This window comes from Electrona antarctica (genome assembly GCF_951216825.1).
Source record: "Electrona antarctica genome assembly, chromosome: 16".
NCBI classification, from domain to species: domain Eukaryota; kingdom Metazoa; phylum Chordata; class Actinopteri; order Myctophiformes; family Myctophidae; genus Electrona; species Electrona antarctica.
In genome coordinates, this window is record NC_136797.1 from 27,498,777 (window position 1) to 27,522,572 (window position 23,796).

General features: G+C 40.5%; 1 protein-coding gene across 3 annotated transcripts in view; it reads right to left on the reverse strand.

The window, feature by feature from the left end:
• Positions 1–13,069: 13,069 nt before the first annotated feature.
• The window catches only part of hcn1 (hyperpolarization activated cyclic nucleotide-gated potassium channel 1), a gene marked incomplete at its 5' end in the record, with an annotated part of 148,940 nt that continues 138,213 nt past the window's right edge, over positions 13,070–23,796 (reverse strand). For all 3 annotated transcript variants that reach the window (XM_079524950.1, XM_079524949.1, XM_079524948.1), the window contains one exon: positions 13,070–16,322. In XM_079524950.1, coding sequence (XP_079381076.1) covers positions 15,208–16,322 — 1,115 coding nt within the window. In that variant the 3' untranslated portion in view covers positions 13,070–15,207. The remainder of the gene's footprint in view (positions 16,323–23,796) is intronic.

The following is a 23,796-nucleotide window of genomic DNA, read 5'->3' on the forward strand; positions in this document are numbered from 1 at the left end:
GATGCTGTGTCTCTCAGAATTAAAAACTGTAATCAAAAGGAAAAAAATAATTGATTCAGACAGAGCTGTGCCATGTTTATGATACAACTTTAACAGGGATTTTGCACTTGATTGCAATTATAAGGAGGGCCCAGATGGCAGATGACTGGCGTAGCGGTCCGGAATTGACTGTCAGAAATTATTCAATGAAATATTTGCAAACACTGGAGGTTGAAGAAGAATGTTTGTGTGTGCGCAAAAAACTAAACTGAATGCCAAGTTGCTAATCTAATCAGAATGCTGCATGTATCTTTTAGAATGTTTGACTGTGTCAAAAAGACATCCCTGGGCATGTTGATTAAACAGATTTCATGATGTTGATGGATGTCTGTAACAATTTGTACAGAAATGCTGTGTCTCTCAGAATTAAAAACTGTAATTTCTGTATTTCTCTTTTGGTATTCTTAGTTGTTAGGCTATATGCATTAATTTCTCAACAAAAGAAGAAGGAAATCAGCGAATCGAGACACAACATAAAATGATGGATTCATAGCGCCTTTATCCAAGGCGCTTTACATTTACTGTGCATTACATTCACCCATTCACAGACACACATTCATCATACACCAGTCAGTGGTGGAGGAAACCACGCAAGGCACCAACTAACTCTGAGGAACAGGGGATCGAACTGGTCCCCAAGCGGCCGATCTAGGTTGTTGAACTTGTTACACTTTGCCTAGAAGCAGGCTTCAGGCAGGCTCCAATTCCTTGCCCTCCTCGCTCCACAGCAGCTTAATGGACACAGCCACGAGCTCATTTATGTTTGGAAGTAGAACAGTGAAATAAACACCAGTGTTGAAAGAGAAACACAAGACAAATCTAACCCCTTTTTGGTGAGGTGAGCAGATCGAGGGTGCCCTGCACTCGTTTCTGAGGCTATACTCGACTACTCTAGTGCCAGTAGAGGGAAAGGTTAACCTGTCGACTCACAGAGCCTCTGAAATAGAAGCCTATAGAGAGAGAGTATAAATAAGAGGGGCAGAAAAGGTCACTGTACTAATAGGCACTTTATCCACAGATACTTGTACCATGATGTAACAATATTACTGCCACTGATTTAATTTAACTGAGACTAATCATTTTTACAGTCAGACTTAAGTTAACAGCCTAGAATGAAAAGAAGACAACACAACAACGGCAACCTCTTGTCCTTTTCCCTTATCTTATAAACCCTATTTTGACTGGATTCCCAAGGGCTGAATACTAGGCCCCCTCCTGTTTTTGTTGTATGCTAAATGTCTTCGCCACATTAGTGCGGCGAAGTGTTCAAGTGGTTAAGTTACCGTTACCGTAAATTGAAAATGGCCTCCTATATGCCGTGTGGAAGGAGATCTCACAGTCAGTCTTGATAGACTCATCATTCTGTTGCCACTGACTCCATCATTATGGGGCTCAGAATGGGGCTCAGATCACAGAGCTGCAGTCCTGCGGTGCCCAGGTGAATAGGCGATAGAATGGGAAGGCTCCATCTCCACAGCTAACAAGGCCTACTGCACCTTCAATGGATGGATACATGACCCCAATCCTAATCTGTTCACTTAGCCCCTTAACCGTTTGGCTGCCAGGATTTATTAATAACTTCACGGCAGCATTTCCCCCGTTCAATCCTTATTTTACAACGCAGACAGAGATACCAAGTCAAGCTGAATTTGTACTTATACTACGATTTTTTTAGGCTTGCAGCGGGCCCACATTGTTTCTTCAGGAACAATATTTTCAGTATGTATGTTTCAGTATGTTTGTGCAATTATGGCCACAGCATACACAGACCTTTAAGCGTGAGTTTCCCGTTATGTTAGTGTTGGAAAGCTATATTATAAAATAAATTAAAGGTAAAACAAGAAGAGCAGAAAGGTAAAGTTCTATTTACACAATTCTGCCATTCAGCAACATAACAATAGCTTGGAAGGAACCGACTTGAACATGAACACCAAACTGCCAAATGTCAGCATGCAGTGTCACATACACACACACCCAGACAAAATGAGGGAATAGGTCATTCAGCACCAGGCAACGTGTGTGTGTGTGTGTGCGTGCGTGCGTGCGTGCGTGTGTGCGTGCGTGCGTGCCTGCGTGCGTGGTGTACTGTAGACAAACGGGGTGTGACTGTGCAGACAGAGACAACAGTCAAATAGCAGCAGAGCAGGAACACAGCCATTGCATTCCAAGCAGTGATGAACAGTAACAAAGTACAGCCTACTTGAGTACTGTTCTTAAGAATATTTACTTGAGTATATCTGTGCTTTACTTGAGTATTGGTATTTTTGGATACTTATGACTTTCACTCCACTACATTTCAGAGACAAATAGTGAACTTTTGGAATCCACTACATTTCTAGGACTCACAATCACACAATGTGCTGCATCGCATCATGTTGTGAGCTTGTAGATGCTATTTCCACTATTATTTATAACAATATTACACCATCTTGCCTTTATAATTATGTCTCAGTGCTATGGACATTATTCAGACCATGGCCTTTGTTAAAGGAATATGGATTAATGCGATGTAAATTCTGAATCTTCACAATACTATCTCTGATGAATTATTCACTAAAATTATCTATACTTAATGAAGTTTTTGATATATTAATTTCACCCTGCAGCTATGGAATCTTCTGATCAGTTCACGTGCACCATCTTGCATACTGATGAACACTCATTCACAAATTCACTTTGTGAAACATATTCACACACATGCACGCACCAATCAGAGGCAGGCAAAAAAATAATACATTGTGAATCATTAATTTAGGCTTACGTATATAGTCATGTTTGTATGCATGTACTAATATACAGTATAATGAGTATATGTGACCATAGCATAGCATATGCTGTCAATTGTATTTTAGAATGAACTGAATTGACCGCTAAATTGAATGGTTCATTTAGATATAATGTACTCATGTACTATACTGTAGATCAAATCAGAATCACCATGCATAAATACATTAATTGAATAACCACAGGTGACTTTCTCTTCTGAGGTGACTTGACCTTGCATGGCTAACTAGAAAGGAGCCGCTCAGTCAAGCTGAAATTGATCTGTACGTTTAGATTAAATTTGACCACAGCGAAGCCAGAGTGAATGGGTGTGCTGTTTGGCAGAGTATTAGGTATGCTATAATAAGTTTCATTGGGCAAGGATAAAACAAGCATGCACGCACGCACACACACACACACGCACGTACGCACGCACGCAGGCAGGCACGCACGCACGCACGCACGCACGCACGCACGCACGCACGCACGCACACACGCACACACGCGATTTCCCCTAGCTTTTCACCATGCACAGTAGAGACACATCCCATCCCACTCCCACCACAGAAAAAAATCCCATCCCATCCCAATCCTGGACCAGAGTAAAAAATAAAAAATAAAAATCCCTTCCCGCTCCAACTCAAAATTACTCCCACTCTCATCCCACTCCCGTGTTTCATGCAGTTTGGTATGTGGTATCAAAAACCTAATTGATGTCATCCCCACTCTTGCCTTCTCCTGTTTTTGCCTGCTCCCTTTTTAATTCCCATCCCAATCCCGGGATTCTTTTTTTTTTTTTGACCCGGTGTTGGGTGAAATCAGCCCTCAGCTATATCTGTAAGAAATACTGGGAGGGGGTGGGAATCATGTTTAGGGACTGTCAGCACTACTAGTGGGGCAACTGTGGCTCAAGAGGTTCCAGGAGGGGCGAACTCCACTTGCGACCGCGACGGGTCGCTTCGACGGCTGTCTGAGTCGTCGCAACGAGTGCCCATCGTCGCGGGTGCCTGACTCGTCCCGACGGGTCGCCACAGGTGCCCATCGTCTCGACGGGCGCCTGTTTTTGTCGGCGTTTCTGAGTCGTCGCGACGATTGCCCATCGTCTCGACGGGGGCCTGTTTTGTCGCGACGATTGCCCATCGACGAGTCAGGCACCCGCGACGATGGGCACTCGTTGCGACGACTCAGACAGCCGTCGAAGCGACCCGTCGCGGTCGCAAGTGGAGCTCGCTGTCTCTCAGAGGTAGAGCAGTTCGTCCAATGATCCATGGGTCGGCGGTTCGAATCCCGGCTCCTCCTGTCTACATGTCGAAGTGTCCTTGGGCAAGACACTGAACCCCAAATTGCTCCCGATGTGCTGGTTGGTACCTTGCATGGCTTCCGCTGCAATCGGTGTATGAATGTGTGTGTGAACGGGACTGCACAATCTATGTAAAGCGGCGCTATATAAATGCACCATTACCACTACCCACAGTGTAGTATACGATCGTGCGGGTCAAGAAAGCACCTGTAGACATTTTTTCATACAGGATTTGCATTGATAGCTTATTTTATTCCTTGTTGGTTTGTAAATGGTATGACATGTACATCTACTATAGTTCTCATGTACTCTGTCATCCAGATCTGTCAGGTCACTTTAAACTTTGTCACAGCTCTCATATGATTCACCCCGGTATCTGGTTTAGGTAGGAGCCAGTATAGATAACTATTGTTTTTCACTTTTGCCCCAGAAAGTTCCCAGTCTGTGAAAAACATGTTTTCGAATACATCTGACCTTGTGTTGTCTATGCCCAGACATGCAGTCTCCATTCAAAGATACAAATGGTTTCTCAGTCTGAGATAGAACTACAACTTACTTAGAGAACTACATCACCCAACATTCATGTTTCCTGGACTTTCAGGAAGTAACATCATCTCTGCATGGAGAATGTACACGTTGTGAACCTTTGTCACGGTAGAGTTCGTCACCATGACAACGGTGTTAATCGAGATAAGAATGTAATATATACTGCCTCCATTTTGTCATACTCTCAGAGAGACTTTCCTGCAAATGGCTGTAATGTGAACTTCACCTTTCTCTCTCTGAATACATGGCATGTTCTAAAAACCCACTCTCTGTCTGGACAATCCTTCATTTCTTGGTCTCTACAAATGATTCATTTTGGGTTCTTTGAGTATTTTTCTAAAGTGTTTTCATCTTAAGGTTTATTATACATTTTTATAAAACATATTCCTGCTAAGGCTAAAGGTGCAACGTAGGTTACAATAAAGAAAATAAATGAATTGCGTAATTACTGCCTCTGCTGTACAGTAAATGCATGTCACAAATTCGAAAGGCAACAAAAGGCAATCTGTGCCAAAGCAGAGCCATGCCCTTTTGTACAAACCAAAGAACCATGGGCCTTCATCAAGCTAAGCAAGGCAAACAAACTCATAATCAATGATAATCAATGAAACTACACAGCCAATATGCACTCAAATAGGCAGTTCTGTCAGGTAAAAAGCAAAACCAGAAATAAACATGTCTTACCTTATATGAGTCTCTTTCTCGACTTCCTACCTGCAAAGTCATCCACTAGTTCTTTAAAATCCTGTCGTTTGACTACGTCAGATTTGATAGCCAGCAGTTTAGTTGTTTCTGTGACATCCTCATCCTCAGTTCACATGCAGAAATCTCAGTGTTTCAAAATAAAATGATACAGTGCTACCATGCACTGGCACTGCATCCTTATATTCTACTGTTTGACAAGTTCAAGGTTCAGACGAGACAGTAATTAAATGCTGGGGAGAGAAGAGTCACATTAGGGTGGATGATGATAGAGGTTGGTCCTAAAGATGCGTTAGAATCAAACAAGTATAACTTTGGGTGAAAACTCAATGACGAATGAACACTTTACATTACTCAAAGCATATAGCGAACACGGAACACCCCTCTCCTGCCAACCGGTTGGGTTCAAACGTTACTACATAACGTTTGGCTTGGGAGACAGGGTTCCAAGTTGGAACTTCCAACTGCACAGCACCCCTTCCTAATCAAGGGAATTGCCACCAGCAGTGCAGGAGAGACAACTAGCAAACCATCAACATACACATACAGTTTGCAATACACACATTTAAAACCATAGTCCTTGCACGTTATCTATGAAAAGCTCTCAGGTGTGTCTGAAGTTCTGAACCAGGAGCCAATGCATATAAAGAAATGTTGGGAGAATTAAAACCAGTCAGGATTGAATCGCAAAACAGGGGCCACAGAGTACAGCACAGACTTCGGAACTATGGTTTTGTTATACTCCTCCTATACAGTACGTTGAAGTGTCAGATTGTCCTTCACAGAGGTATGGACAGATCATTAGAGTTGCAACAATGTTATTCTATTGATTACTTATTAGACTAACTAATAATCTTGAAGCGTGTTTTCTTTTGTAATATGAACAACTCAACTCGGAAAATATACATAGTCAATGAATCGACTCGGGAAAAACCATAGGCCTAGTTGAGTTCATAATTGACTAAATTGATGAAGTAATCAGATTAACTACTACCGTATTTCATTAACTACCACCGTATTTTCATTGTACAACAGTCAGTGTCGTACAAAATGAGTGAAAATGGCTTATCTACAAGCTCACAACCGTTGTGAGACAGGACAACAACCAGCTTGCTGGTGGGAAGACTGTGAGATGCGCTCTTCAGCCTAAGTGGACTTGCAGTTAGCAGATTCCAAACCGAGAATGCTGCACATTCATTAACCTTCCAGTGAGGTGGTAGAATTGCTGCAACACTATTTAATTGTATTATTAGTAGGCGTAATGAGCCGAATGAATGGACTAATTAACATATTAAAACTCTAGGGGTACAATCAGCAATTCAAAGGCCCTTATCAAAACAATTCAGACTGGTGCGTTGACATTTTGTTGCACTAATGAACTTGGGTAATGGAAAACGAAATGAACATTTTAAATGATAACACTGAATGTCAGAATATACAGTAGGTGGCTAAAATCCTTTGCTGAATTGACATGTTTTAACTACAGTACATGCAGTCATGTTTCTGGATTATGAAACACAGACTGGCACTGGACATGCTGGTGTCCAGTGCTGTGCACTTCACTACTTGTTCTTGATATAATACCCTCATGCACCTATCAAGTGCAATGTAGTAGGCCTATAAAATGGCATAGCAGTGGCGGCCAGATATAAAACCCATTCAATATAATATAGGATGTTATTGTATACTGTCATCTGCTAATATGCAACAATATGTAAAGCTTAGCCAATCGACAAAGCAAGCTTTGCATGATGTTTGTGTTACTGTATAAATAGAAGTGGCAATGTACAGTAGACAACACTGCCATTTGTCTACAGACCAGATTTGAAGCATCCAATCTAATCCTAATTTGTGGTAAATGGCCAGCTGGGCAGTCCACTTGAAGGGACCAAAGTTAATCCATCATGCTGGCGTGGCGGTCGAGCACAGGGTGTACTCCTTTGGAGGGTTGTGTAACAATAGGACCCACAAGAACGACATTGAGGTCCATGTCTTCAACACGGTGTCTTTACAGTGGTTGAAGTTGCCCCCAGTGAAAGCTCCCAGTGAGGTTCCCTCTGTGCGCAGGGGCCACACAGCTGTGCTGATGGAAAGTATCTACATCTGGGGAGGATTAAAGAGTAAGGGGTACTGCAATGTGCTTTTTACATTTGATGTCGGGACCCACAGATGGTTCAAGCCAAAGGTTTCTGGGACTGTTCCAGAACCGAGGCGCAACCACTCAGCTTGTGTCTTGGGGAAGGTCATGTTTATCTTCGGAGGATTCAACAAGCTGACTGCATGCACTAATGACATCTACCAGTTGGACACCACCCCAATGGTCTGGTCTGTAATTGAGACCAGAGGCACTTCGCCACCTGTTTTATACCGTCACTCTTCCACCATCATTGAGACAAAGATGTTTGTATTTGGAGGCAGAGTGCCCGTGCCTCTGCCTGCAAAAGCGAATGAGGTTAACTATGACAACGATATCAAGGTGTTTGACACAGAGACCAACTGCTGGCTAGGCACACCTGCACAGCTTCTTGAAGGGCAGCTTCTTCCAGAAGGACGCGAGGGTCATTCAGCCTTTACCTACAAAGGAGAGCTGTATATATTTGGTGGCGACAACATGAGAGACGACAAGATCCTCAATGACCTGTGGAAATTCAACCCAGAGACCTTCTCCTGGAAGAAGGTTGAGCCCAAGGGGGAAAGCCCGGACTGTTCATGGACATCTAGGATGTGCTGTTGCACAGTGGCAGATCGTGTCATACTTTATGGAGGATTCATATCCATCGTTCATGCAGATGATCTGTACATCTTAGATTTATGTCCTAGTCTGAAGACATTATGCAAGCTAGCATTTATTCGGCACGGCCTGAAGCTTTCGGAACTCCCACATGACATCAGGTGGGAACTGGCAGCCATGACTACCAACTTCAAAAACAAAACATGGAAATTCGGCTGCCTACTTATGTAATGTAGCCAACTATGCCACTTTGGAAATTGTGCCCTAGGACAATTGTATTCATGTCGAGTAGACAGGAAACAAGTCAGCTGTCCTATATCCGCCATGCAGGGGTTCAGTTCCTCTGTGGTTATGACGCCGGTGTTTCTCTTGAAGCTGGCCTACGTCATCCTGCTTCCAGGCCATGCTATGAAGTACCCACTGTAGTCGTCAGAGTGCACTACCCTAGTATTTAGAGATTAGTAGGGATCTAAAGGCATAAAAGGAACACAGACCAGTAGACACTATGACATTGCCACACGTCGCTTCTGGACAACTGCTGGTCCTATGGAATTCACTGCACCCGGTACCGCATGCTCCCCTGAGTCCACTGCAATATGCGTGGAGAATTCGAAGTTGATCAGTCGTCCGGTTCTCGAAATATGCGGGACGTGGACGTGCACGCACAGAAAGATTTCTGTGCATTCTTCAGGGATCTCCATCTGTGGGGTTTGTGCATTTATAGAATTATAGAAGGATGGAATTTGAATGGTGGTCAGATATAAGGCTGAAAATTTGCCCATAGTAGATTATTATATTATGACTGATGTCATAGACTGGCCACATGAAGTCCGATATCCACATCGGAGGCAGTAGATAGACCCTGTCTTTTTGAGGGGGCATAGCCCCTCCTATGCCCAGTGTGTTTGTGTGTACCCAATAGCGATGACTTGATTGGCTGAGCAATGTGTGAACCCCATAGCGATGATTTATTTGATTGGCTGAGCACGGAATGTGATGTATGATGATGTATTGTATGATGATAAGAGCGCCCCTCACTTCACACAAGTGTGCTTTTTTTTGTCTTCAGGTGACCAGCCTACAGTATGGGGAGATATTGGCCCAACGCGACACCATTGGGGGAGTTCCTCCAAAATATTATTTTTTTGTTGTTTTGTCATTGCTTTCATCATGTAATGAAAGTGATTAATGTCACCAGCTGGATGGTAATCAGAAAGGATTAGACTGGTGTACAGAGCACAAGTGTAAGAAATTGAACTTTTGGCATACAATGTATATAGCGCTATTAAAAACAGAACTAGAAAAAGTGCTCCTCGGTTATTGTGACCTGTAGCCTGGAGCAATATTAGGGCATTGTGAAAAGGACAATTCGTCATTCAAAGTCATGATTTGAGGCATTTTGTTCCATGCGTTTTGCAAAAGTCTACCTGCTGGTGGCGCTATAACAGGCCAATGTGAAAAGGGTGGGATTTATTCCTCGGCCTAGTTGCACTCTGCGTTCATGATTTGAGGCATTCTGTTCAAGACGGGCCAATCCTGCAAACTTTGGAAGCCAATGTTAGCCAATTAGGATGGAATATGAAATTCCGGACAGATCCATCTTGATCACATGACTATAGAGATACTGTGTATAGGTTTGCAGGATTTTTTGACAGAATCTGAAGGACACACGCGGATGGATGGACGGACGTAGTACATACTCTTCCCCATGCTTTCGGCCTGCTGGTGGAGAAAATAATAACTTTATTAGGAACAAAAAAGATTAAAAAGTTAAAAACTAATAGAAGTAAAGGTAAACTAGAAAAAGTTCCCCTCGGGACCAGGATAGGAGCGTTTTTGGAACAATGTCAAGTGGCATTTCTTCCTCAGCCTAGTGGGAATATGCATGCAGTTTCACCGCAAAATCAAAGAAATTACCCTAAGCTCCCTCACTCACTAATAAGCCTGTGTGGAAAGTATCCTTCTTTACGGTGCCGAAACATGGACAATAAATAACGAGTTTTGGGATCGTCTTGACACAAGACTCCTCCAGAATCTTTCATGGAGGGACCATCCCACTAAAGCTCAGATTTATGGAGGCATCCCTCCCATCACTGTTGTTGTGGCACAAAGAAGACTTGGTTTTGCTGGACACTGCCTGTCTTCTGTGGAGACTACCCAGCTGTCCATCAACAGGAATTTCCAGATGTTCTGAGTAGGGATACAGGACTGACTGTGAATGAACTTGGGGTGGCAATGAGCAACAGAGACCAGTGGAAGCAGCTTGTGTCGCAAATCTCGAGGGCACTCGAATGATGATGATGATGATAATGATGAAGAGCATTACAATGTTCTATAACATTGCAATGTCATGTTGGTCCTACCGTCCTAGTAATAACAACATACCACATTACATACACAGCCTGTCACTCTGGTTGCAATGTAATGTCCTTTATTATACTCCTAACCCCTATTGCCCTGTGCCTTGTCATACACAACCCCAAAATATTGTCATCACATGATCCAGACAGACAGAAAGATGGAGGGATGGAGGGCATGCCTCCTGTTGGAAAACTGCACATTTCTAATTTCTGATTATAATGACTAGTCTTTGCTTTTCTGTCTGTCCATCCATCCATCCATCAACACAAAAAAGGACTCATACCCAGTGCTAAATGACAATATGTTATTTATTTTCTATATTTTAAAGGTTTATTATTTACAAAAAAAAAAAAAAAAAATCAAAATAACTTTTTGACAAACACTGTTTGTCTGCATATTGTTGTAAGAAAGTTTACATTTATCTTTCTTTCTTCTGTATCAAGTAACCAACTGATAGTTCGATAGTTATTTTTTCCCCAAGCCATGGACTACATGAATGAGCAAGACAATGACCATGTTAGTGGGTGCCTAATTTACACTTTGTCTTACGACATGTCACTTTTTTGTTGCTGTTGAGGATCTGTCATTTTCGCCAAGCAACACAGTCATACGGCAAAGTATAAATGACGCTTTAAGAGGAGCAAGCAGCTCATCCCAGTGTCTGTCCCTCTCCACTAGACACACCATACAGCCTGATTTATACTTTGTTGTACGATGGTATATCATGTGGCAAAAATAGCAGATCTACAAGCACAGAACATTGCGATGCAATGCGTTGTGAGCTTGTCGAGCTGCACATTTTTGGCGTTCGGCACCGTTGTACGATGAAGCATAAATCAGGCATTAGTAAACAAATGAAACCTGCAACTATTGTGGTCATCAAACCAAAATAAACATTTGGTTCTTCTTCTCTGGGCACTCTTCATACTTTTTGCATTTTTATTTTCTTTCCTCAAAACAAGACAACAAAGAGAAAGAAATATACAAATATTATGTGCTGGTTTGTTGAGAGTCTCCAACGTACTGCTAATCTGTAAGCTCATTTGTTCGTGTTGTACATACAATAATGCCCGTTACAGAATGCTAGTCGTGGTTGAAATTGTGAAAAAAAGCACATAGTTGGGAAGCTCTCCCCTCGAAGGCAAGTATCAAAAACAGCACAAACCAACAGTGCTGCAATCCATCTCATCTGTGTACTAGTTCCTATACACTATGGCATATTCAAGATTAAGCGCTCTTTGTTGTAATAGAATAGCTCCCTCATTTTAGAACCTATATAGGACCTATAGGATCAGGAGAACATATATTCTAGGGTATACGGTACCTCTCCAATGCTGACCTATTCCCATATCTATAGTCAAAAAGAATCACTATTACCTTTTTATAGTAGATCAGAAAGTGCAATTTAAAACAAAGGAAATTAAAACTAGAATGTTTTGCTTTGGCCAGTTTCATTTAACATTAATATTCAACCCAAACATCAGTGGCTAGCTACAAAGAAAGGTATAAAGGTGCTCCAATTGTCTACAATGTCTCATTGAGCGTGATGTTATTGCAGATCTAGAGATTGTACATTTTTGTATACTGTACATGACCTCATTAATTATATATATATATATATTCTTAAATGAGGATGTTAAGGGGAAAAAAACTGTTTCTAGAAGTTCACATTATATTTAAATATTCCAATTGGATAAAGTGAGACATTTGGCCATCATCATTGCTTACACCTTCCTCTAAAAATATTGAAAAATAGAACACACAGAATATACTAATGAATGACTGTGCGCGGGAGTGCCAGTGCACCGGCTCACACTCATAACAGAGGATAGAACATGGCTATAGTTTAGGCACAAATACTTAAGAATGTCCATGTGAAAAATCCAATGCTTCCGTTTACACACAAGTAACGTCTAGGCAGACAGACAATGAACGAAACGTAATCTCACAAGACATTTAACGTCAACATTTTGAGACAGTATCTTTAAGTATTTGTGACAGTGCATGCTTTCATGACATTGGTGGTTTTGACTCTGTTGGTACAATATTGACACAATCTGTATTGATGAAGACCTGTATTCTTTTAAAACTGTATCCCCAAGGGCTTAGTCACTGTGAACTGATGGGACATTTGGTACCACTAAAAGGGTCATTTATACTTAGTTGTGCATGCGGTGTCTCCCTACAAGCTCACCACGTGTTGTGTTGCAACGCGTAGTGAGCTTGTATACCGTCCATTTCCGGTGCAAGACATCGGCATGCAACAAAGTATAAATCAGGTGAAAGATTGTGACTCTAATTAAACATCAAGGGGGATTGTGGGGAAAATACAATACAGTGTCACATGACCATGAAACTTGTTTAAAGCTCCTACAAGACAACCTTCAGCACATGTTACAATGTATGTGCTTATACGCATATTGACTTCATTTTTGACTGAGGCATCCAACATTTTGGCAATTGTAGGATCATAATAATTGTGTAAATGCCACTTACTGTAGTTCTTATGTTGAAAAATTGATTGGTTTGATTGACATTTTCAACATAAACATGGTAGTGTTGTTTCCTATGGTAGAGTCACAATATTTTGGGTGGACCATGTGCCCATGCCACAAAATCAAGTCCAGGTCAGTTTAGAGTATCTAAGCCCAAATTATAGAATTACATGAGACAGAAACCTTAATGCAAACCAGCATATCCTTTTTTTTTCTTTTGCTATTTCAGCGGTTCACAATCATTATTTGGTAGAAATGGGCCCTACACACTTGAGTCACTGGATTCCTGACTTCAACAGTAAACCAAAGTGTAATTGTGATATAAGACAGGCGTCACAGGCCACAATACTGTCTGTAATAACCGAGAAGCAAATGACATGGGAGCATACAACTTTACTGTGATGTCAAATAATGCATGATAAACAAATTGTGAAGCCTCATTCGTTGCATTTGACAATGATTTGAAACCTTTTTCACAGCATGCTCAGTTTTGTCTGAACTTTAAAGAGTATTGGATCGTCCCATGGGGGGAAATTACTTTTCTGCATTCACCCATCAGACACAGGCATGCAGGGGGGACACTCTGACATATACATAGGTGAGCCGAGGGTCGAGCTTGTGACCTTCTGATTACCATATGGCCTCTCTGCCCAGCAATTATCTGCCCCCTTTAACTTATCTTCACACAACAGCTCTGGGAAATGAGGCATTGGAGAGGATAGATACTCCCTTTCAATAAGATAACTTTTAAATCAAGTGATATAATTTAGGTAAATATAGTTCATGTTCACTTGAAGCTAGTCTAGGACAAATAATATATTCTTCGCTGAACTGGGGTCCCACAGGGATCCGTTCTTGGCCCCTTCCTTTTCTCTTCCCATCTTAACCATGTCTTCGCCGAGAATAGCCAATCTGCAAGCTCACAACGTGTCACAACACAGCACGTTGTGAGCTTGCCAACGTGCCAGCTCCAAATGTTCCTCTATTATGACGTGCCCAAAATAGGGATGCATGGGTTCATGTGGTTAAATATCCTCTGCCCAAGCATCTCTCAGTATCAAAGTAGTGCTAGCTATTGCATTAAGGTTTGTTTATCTCTAATGGAACATAATGCATTTTGTCACTTATTTACTTTTTTTTTCTCCGCATATAGATGATATCCAGGTTCCTGACAGAAGTAAGACATTTGTTATGATTGAGAATGCACCACACAGTATCTGTAAATACTAGATCTACAAAACTATTTACAACACACATATAGGTAATCTTTATATCACAGTCTATTGCATAATGGTGATAATCTTTAGTTTATAAATATTATAAATGTACACATAGTTTTTAAGCAACGTTACATAACTTCAATCTCTGCCATTTGAAATTAGGAGTAGAAAAAAATAGCATCCATCCATCCATCCATCCATCATCCATCCATCCATCCATCTCTCTCTTCTCTCTCTCTCTCGCTCTGTCTTTCTCTCCACACTTCGTCCTTCTTGACAAGAATCAAAGAAAGCAGCATTTCAATTGTTCTATTCCCTTTGGACCCATAACACTGTCATGGTCTATGTCAGAGCCGCGGTGAGGATGTTGGCTCAGGAGTATGTATTGCTGTTGCTGAGAGCAACATAACACCTAGCTACTGTGTACGTATGTGTAGACTGAAATAAGGGTTGGGTTCCGGAAATTGGATCAGATTCATTTTGTGAGTGTGCTTTTTGACAGTATTTGTTTTGTGTTGAGTTATTCCACAGTGGTGCCTAAAGCTGCTGAATAGGAGAAGATATCCTTCCTCTTCCCGTTGATTTAAAAAAACACAGAAAATTGTCATTGTCAGGATCCACAATGCATTCCAGTTACAAAACAAAAAAGGAAACAAACAAACTAAAAAAGAACAAGAAAGAAAATCCTTCATACATTGTATATGTTTCTTTATATTTTTCAGAAAGGAAGACTCATGTTTATACTAGAGCTCTTAAATCGCCATTGCCAAATATTCTAGTTGGATTTACACATATATATATATTTATATATATATTTATTTATATATTTATTTGTTTAATATACATTCTTAAGTTTAGGGAGACAATGTGTCTAAAATATAATACAAGGACTGTCTGTACAGGAAATCTATGAGGTTATCTTTTCAGAATAAAATTGGAGCGAAACAAAAATACTGAAGTTCCTCATATTTCTCTTTTGTTGAATCTCCATTTTTAAAAAGTAATCGAAACACATAAGTAAAAAAAAAAGGAAAAAAATAAAATATGGGATCATAAATTTGATGCAAAGCGCATTTTGTCTTGTTCGGTCTCTGTAGTACTACTCAAGACTGAATCTCTCCTAGATCCCGGGGATTCCCTGTGCTGGGATGTGGTTGATGCCGCCACAGCGGCTGCTGCTGCCGCCGCCGCCGCCGAACGCACCGGGGGCAAAGCTCCCGACGACATCTGGCGGAATAAGTTGACCCGCTGGGGCACTGTGGTGCGGAGACCGGTTTGCAGACCCATTCCTTGGATCGCGGTGGCCGCTGCTGCCACAGGTGGCGCGATGGAGGCCAGAGAGTCTCCCGAGGCCGGATGCACTCTGGGCCCTAGGGACGTGTCATGTGGCAAGGAAGGTTGGGAGGCTGACAAGTGCCGCACGTCTCGACTCAAGCTCCCCGACTGGAGAGCCTGTGTGCTCTTGTGGATGTCTCCCCTCTGAGGTGAGGGGACCTGCTGCTGCTGAGGTGACTGTTGCTGCTGCTGTTGCTGCTGCTGTGCTGCCGAAGATGCAGCTGAAGTTGACACAGCGGGCGTCTGCTGCAGCTGTTGCTGCGTTGGAGGGAGGGGTTGCTGGGGCATGGGCTGCTGGATCAGCGACAGCTGGGAGGCAGTGGGCGAGCCGTACTGGAAACTCCGGCCAGCCAGAGGGGTCTGCACTGGTGGGCTGCACATGGCAGCCGTGAAAGAGCAGGGGGACATGATTGCCCCCTGCTGTTGGATCGGGGTCTGGGGGTTTGAGGCGGAAGATTTGAGGTTGCCGTGGGAAACACTAGGGGCAGGGTAGAGTACCTGCGCAGCAGCCGCAGCGGCGGCTGGCAGGATGCGGTTGCTGGAGGCATTGGCGATAGCCGAAGCACTGTAGGTCAATGGTACAGAGGACTGTTGGAATTGGTTGTTGCCTATGGAACTTGAGAAGGGTGGCTGGGCTGGTGAGTTAATGATGGAGTTTCCAGACATCGGTGTTGAGTTCATCCCGGTGACTGACTGCTTGCGGTCTACCATCATCACCATCTCCCTGTCCTGACGAATGATCTGCTTCAAGATCTCGTTCTCCTGGGTGTTGAACACGCCGGCGTTCAAGTCCTTCTGAAACTTCTGCAGCAGCAGCGAGTTCTTCTTCCCTGTTGAAGTGAAACCGACAGAAGTAAGTACATGGCCGTGGTGCACACATTATACAGGAGAGCATCATTAAAGATGCAGTTTTATGAAGGTGTTCTCTAAGGTGCACACTTGCTTATGTACTTTGAATACAGTTTCTACAAAATCTGCAACCTCAAGCTATATAATTATCATAGTGTCCCTACAACGGTTTTGTATTTCAGCATGCAAGGTTTATGTCTCTCTGGCCTGGAATGATTTTAAATGCATTTCAGGTCATTTGTGCCCTGTGCATTTTCACAGAGGAGGTTCATTCCCCAGTGCCTCTCAATTCATGACAAAGATTCTCACATTGATTTGAGTGTTTTTGCAATTCTGCAAATTGCATCTTTAAGCCAAGCAAGGGTGGTGATAGACAATATAAGGAACATTGAATGACAGTGATTATGATGATAACAAGTATGACATCTGAGAAGAGTGAGAGGTTTGTTAACACACATCACTAATGTGGACTAGTGTGACATGAGAGCACAGATCGGCCAGGTATCAATGTAATGTAATTATGATGAGACAATAATATACGGTATAAAAACTATATATTGGTGCGGTTGCGTGAGTGCGTGCGCAAGTGTGTGATGTGTGTGATGTGTGATGTGTGTGTGTGTGTGTGTGTGTGTGTGTGTGTGTGTGAGATGTGTGTGTGCGCGCGTGTGTGCACGTGCGTGCATGTGTGCACAGAAATTCCATGTTCAAGGACAGAATACAGATTCTGTTAACTATAGGACAGTTCACTTAAGACACATCACAGGGATACTTACAGAAAGCACTATTCATAAACACATCAACAAAACCACAAACTAGTTCTATAACATGATACCAATATTAGACACAGATTATTATTAATACTATGCCATAAATATTATTGGACTGCTAGTCACCTGAACATCATACACGATGGAAAAGTATATATAGCAATAATGGAGTGAATCACAATCTTGTTTTATTCAAAATCCACTGCAGGTCATCATCTACAGTATTTGTATGAATTAGGATAAAATATTGTCTGTGTTGGTCTGGGAAACACAGGTAATCAGAAGAAGTATATTCCGTTTATTCAACAATGAAAGCTCTCCTAGCCTATTATAAACCAGTAACAATGAAATGGTTATTAATATACATTTACCACTTTTGTGGTTTTATGTGCCAAACTATGGTTACATTCTATGGATTAAATGTCATGTAGTAAAAGGATGATCACTTTGAATTTGTTATTAGGCAAGAGGCAATATTTCCATTTACAAAATAGAACAATCTGTCTAGGTTTAATTTATTTATATAATAATATATAGGCCAAGGAAGTAATTCACTTCTTGAATATTTATTTTATTTATCTTTTTTTGAACCTTCATTTTACACCGGAAAGCAACGGAAATTAATATGGGCTGAAACATTGCCCAAATATGGAGTCTATAAATATGTCATATACTGGCCACATGACGCCCAAAATCCACATGGAAGCCATGCTGTTATTAGAACCAACCTATATCTTGCTTGCATTATAATGGTCCATCATCTCAATTCTGCTGTGACCTCTTAATTGATTGAGAGGTGTTTGAACTTTATTTATGGGGGGTATTTCTTTTTGGCTGTTGACCTTTTCATGTGGAACAGCAATCTTCTTTGTTGTAAGCATGACAGAGTGGGGTTTTAGTGCGCTGAAGGCTCCAGCCACGGACCATTAATCACTAAGCCTTGAGAACCTAGCATGCTGTACGGTTAATAATGTCACGTTGATGTCAGGTGAAAACCTTGCATGTCCAAAATCGTCCCTTTTTTATTATTATATTAAAAAAACGTTTTGAAATCGTCAAAATAGCTGATCTACAATCTCCCAATGCGATGTATTTGTAATGCGTGTTGCCAGCTTGTAGGTCTGCTATCTTCACTGCTTTTGTGTGGCAGCGGTGGCCGAACGGATTGCGGAGCGGTCTTGATACCGGAAGGTCGCCAGTTCGAATCAGTGGTCCGACACGTTAAAATTACCACCGCTGAAGTGCCCTTGAACAAGGCATTGTATTTAGGCTTAGTTTTAGTCATCATAGCTTAGTTTTCATTTAGTTTCCATTTAGTTTTCGTCAGTGAAAAATGGTAGTGGACGGACATTATTTTGGTCATAGTACCTATTAGTCGACAAAATCAACTGCTTTTCACCCCAGAAATACTGTATCCTACTAAATCTGTCACCATCCCAGGAAATCCAGTTCTTCGTTTGAGGTCAGTGTGTGGTGGGCATAGTATCATCATCTACCACAGGCTTGGGTGACTAATAACTAATTCTAACAGCAGGACGTTAGACTATTGTTAACTTACAAGTATTCAGTGATGGCAATTTTAAAGGTGACAGGGTTAAATTCTGTTGATGGGAAGGACATAATCATGTTATTTTTTTTTACAAACATTTGCAAAAATTTGCTTCCAAAGCAAATTGACTAAGACGAGTGTCTTTTTAATAAAAATAAAAATATTGATTCATTGTCTCTCTCTCATATATAAATAAAATATTGATTCATTCACCAAGCAGCTCAATACAAATTCAAATGCTTCTTCAATATGTGAAATTTTATATAATTGTATATGAACAAAATTAACATACTGGTAGGAAAAACCTTGAAATAATGACCACAATATACAGTTAAAATTAAATAAGTTTTGACATAATAAAAATGGAAATCATTTGTGGTGTGTGTGTGTGTGTGTGTGTGTGTGTGTGTGTGTGTGTGTGTGTGTGTGTGTGTGTGTGTGTGTGTGTGCGCCTCAAGCTAAGCTAAGATGAATACGTATCATATTAATATTCAAGTATTATATAATCCATACAGTATATCTGTATACAAGGGCTGTAGCGAATAACCGATACGAACCGGGACGAAGAGGTGTTTGAATCTTTACATTGCAACTACGTGAACCCTTGGATCAATCTAAACGTGTGTGTGTGTGTGTGTGTGTGTGTGTGTGTGTGTGTGTGTGTGTGTGTGTGTGTGTGTGTGTGTGTGTGTGTGCAATTGCGATTCAGATTATAACACAACATCAGTATGCACCTTGGACGGCGCACTTGTCAACGCAAAAGGCTATTGACCTCTCGGCACTCACCACACTCATACTGCTTTACCACAATAATCATAACAGACTTATAAAGTCAATGATCCTAATAGTTCAATTGCTGGACTCACTCCGTCTTTTCCTTTTGGCTAGGAGGATCATGGTGTATTATAATTCTATTATAATTTCTTACATAGTTGTAATACATTATAATAATGTATAACATCCGTGTTACTATAATTGGTCATTGGGTAATATAAGTAAAATGAAATAAATAAAAGTCTTCTGAAAGAATATATATTCAAAGATTTGTGCCGCATTTTCACGATTTTTCAAAAATAGCAGACCTACAAGCTTGTAGCGCGCCACTCGGTGGCGTGCTATGAGCTTGTAGATCTGCTATTTTTCAATAGCTAAAGTATAACATAATGCTTAGTTAAAACACCAAAAGGGGTTCCCGCCCAGAATGGATTAAAGCACCCGATGACCATTTATAGTGAATCACACTATAATGCATTATACAATCAACAATGATTATAATGCATATTTTATAAAGTATTAAATTATGAGAATTATAATACACTATGTGAGTGTCCAGCAATTGAGAAGTATCATTGACTTTATAAGTTATATGTGTTATGATTGTTATAAAGCATTATGAATATGTATGAATGCTTAACTGCAATATACAATGTTATAAGCACATCATAAAGCATTCTAAGTATCTATTAAAAATCATTGAAAACATGGGCTTCATAGAAAACGCTCCCGCTGCTCATGGCACACACTGTGCACGTGCCTTTACACTTTACATTATGTGTGCGCATACACAGGTGCATAGGTGTGTGCATGCATGTGTATACAGATACAGTATGCAGATGAGTCTTGACTGCATGTGATAATGCATGGACAGTGGTGGTAAAAGTACTCAAATATTTTACTTAAGTAAACGTATCAATACTGGCATGTAGATTACCAGTTACCAGATTACCGTTACAAAGTAGAAGTCTCGTATTCAAAATGTACTCAAGTAAAAGTACAAAAGTATCGGCAACAAAATGTACTTAAAAGTACTAAAAGCAAAAGTACTCATATTGCAGAATGTCCCATTTCACAAGTCAAAAATGTGTATACAATCTTTTGAAAATAGACGATCTACAAGCTCACAATGCGTCACATTGCAACACATTGTGAGCTTGCAGATCTCCAAAATCTCCAAAGTAACTAGTAACTATAGTTTTCAAATTAATGTAGTGGAGTAAAAGTACAATAATTGGATCTGAGATGTAGTGGAGTACAATTAAGTAAAAGCATTGAAAATTAGAAATACTCAAGGAAAGTACAAATACCTAAAAATTTTACTCAAGTACAGTGCTTAAGTAAATGTACTTAGTTACTTTCCACCACTGTGAATGGATACAGTGTTTTGTGTAATGGCGGGTGCAGGCAACACTCGCACCTCACCAGGTGGTCGACGTGACGTCAGTGCAGTCTCTAAAAATAAAGCAGCTTAAAGCGTGCTTCTGTTGTGACTCTCTTAATGAGGACCTTTTTTTTTAAAATACATTTTTGTGTTTTTCTCTTGAAAATCCAGTAGTCAAATCACATGTAACACAATTCAACATAATCTTTTTTGCACAGATGAAAACGTGAAAAACTGGAAAGTGAAATGGAATTTCTTGCATGAAACAAAAAACAAGTATGGTATTGCATTCGTAAAGATCTCTTAATCAAAACACATGATTTACTATATGTGAACACAGTTAAAATAAAATAGATGAAATAGATATCAACAGAGAAAAACTATGCATGTTCTCATATTCTACAATACTTTATAATCTTTATATTATTCAAAGTCAGTCAAGGTCATTATGGCATGTAATATTGAATCAGATACTTGTTTCCTTGATTGGTTATATCTTACGTTTCACTTCCTGTTTAAATTGATATGTTCATTAATCCATCAATGCTAGTGTACAGTAGGTAAGTTGATTTATGTATCACTGAGGGAGGAATTCAGCTGTTCATATACTGTAACCTTGTAGGCCAAGCTCTTGGATAAACTAATTTGAAAGTGCTTCCATTTTAGCATGCCTCTAGGTCATTTTTCCCTTGTGCGAATATAATTGGAATGAAGTGTTTACCTGATGCCTACTCGTCGGCCAGGACATTCTTGAAAACGAGATGAGCTCGTCTCAAGACGGACTCCTGGTCAAATAATTTTTAGATAGATAGAAAACGTCAAATGTGCAACATATTATCGGCGTCAATGCATGTCACTTCTTTCTTTTCTTTTTTTTTGGAACGAGACAAGCACTTAACCAAATGAAGTTCATATCAATAAACGATACAACCAGCACGGATCATGACATTGTATTTTCCCGTGTATGAGACAAAACCCCCTTTAAGATTAGCCCCAATAAACACTTCTGGATTAAGGGGAAGTGTTATTCAAAGGGCCGCTCTTATGTGTCGGTGTTGAACGACATTGTTGGCATGCAAAAAGCCAACATACCTAGTTCCTACATGAAAAGGGCAAATGTAGATTAATACCGCTTTGGTCAAAGGGCATGTGTTTTGAAGGGCACAATTTAGAAAGTTTGTACAGTTGTCTACCCTAAAGATTCTATATACTAATTTACACCAAGAATTAAGTGTGTCCAAAAGATTATCTTCTTCTCAACAGTGAGACATACTGTACAGTACTGTACTAGATCCCTGGAGAATTGAAATGGTCTTATGACCATAATTGATGCTGACTGCTTGTCACAATAGTATTTCAATGTTGAGTCAATACTATGACTGGAAAGCAATTCAACAGAAACAAACCATAGCATGGTGAAACTGTAGGCCTATACATCTAACAGAAAATACAGGCTGCATGGCGTAATCACTGAGATTTGTGCAATATTGTCATTAGAATGTAAAGCAATAGGACACTTTGGTAAAGGTTTGTGTTGTGTAGTTACCTTGCCATGATGTAACTCCAACGGTGGGCAAGATATTTAAAAAAAGAATTGATCCACCAGCTCTCAAAGTCACAATTGTACCACATGGATGAGCACAAACAAAACTGATTCTGCCAATATATAGCATCATAAAACTCGGTTCTGCACTCATTTTATCCTGTTGATTTAGCTAGTTGTTATTGGGAAAAAACTGCAGATCCATATCTGGATTGTAAAATCAACAAAAAGTTGATTTATTTTTTTAATAAATAAAAAATAAAAAATAAAGGAATGCAGAACTGGGTTTGTGATTAGTTATACTGTATATATTGGCAGAATTGGCTTCATTTGCATTTGTTTGTGTGTTGAAAGACTGACTTTGAGAGCTGTCTCCGGTTGCACTGTAAGTAAGTCAACGAGGAGCATATTTTGACATTTCTAGTCAATGAAGAAACTATTTTTGATATCTCTCCCACCTTTGGAGTTACATAATGCTAAGGTAACTACGGCACACACAGCCCAAATCTCTACCGAAGTGTCCTATATTGCTTTAACCTAAACACAAAATGATGCACAGCTTTTTAACCATTTTGAACCTGGCATCCCTATTTAGGGGGAGTCATTATAGAGCGTCGCAGTCCCGCCCTCTACCATGGACCAGGAAATGATTCTCCGTTCATTTTCCTCATAGACATTTCAGAAAGTATTTATTTAAAGACGTTTACGCCGCGGACAAAGCCAACTCGAGTCGTGACAAATCATGACAACAAACACAATTTTTGGGGCCGAAAAAATAATTAGAAAGAAGAAAAAACGTCAGGTTACAACACTTTTTTGTTGTTTTTCTTCTATGTAATTATTTGTTTGGTCCAAAATATTGTGTGTGTTGTCATGATTTGTCACGACTCGAGTTGGCTTCGTAAGACGCTTAAAAGGTCTTTAAATAAATACTTTACGAAATGTCTATGGGAAAAATGCATTGGGATTCATTTCCTGGTCCATGGTAAGGGTAAGACTGGTAAGACTGCGACGCTCTATAGTGTAGGTGAAAACAAAATTCAACATTTCAACATTTTCTAAAATAGCAAAAAAAAAAGCAAATCTGCAAGCTCACGACGCATCATATCACGACGTGTTGTGATCTAGTAGACCTGCTATTTTTGCTATTCATTGTATGATGAAGTATAGGGCTTAAGTGGTTAACCTTGTTGCAAATAAGGCCTGACGTCGAAATAAAAAAAAGGTCTTCTGAAAGATTTGTGCCGCATTTTCATGATTTTTCAAAAATAGCAGACCTACAAGCTCGTAGCGCGCCACTCGGTGGCGCACTATGAGCTTGTAGATCTGCTATTTTTCAATAGCTAAAGTATAATGTAACGCTTAAAACACCAAAAGGGGTTCCCGCCAAAAATGGGTTAAAAAGCAAAGGATGAGAGTAAAAACTAACTATATG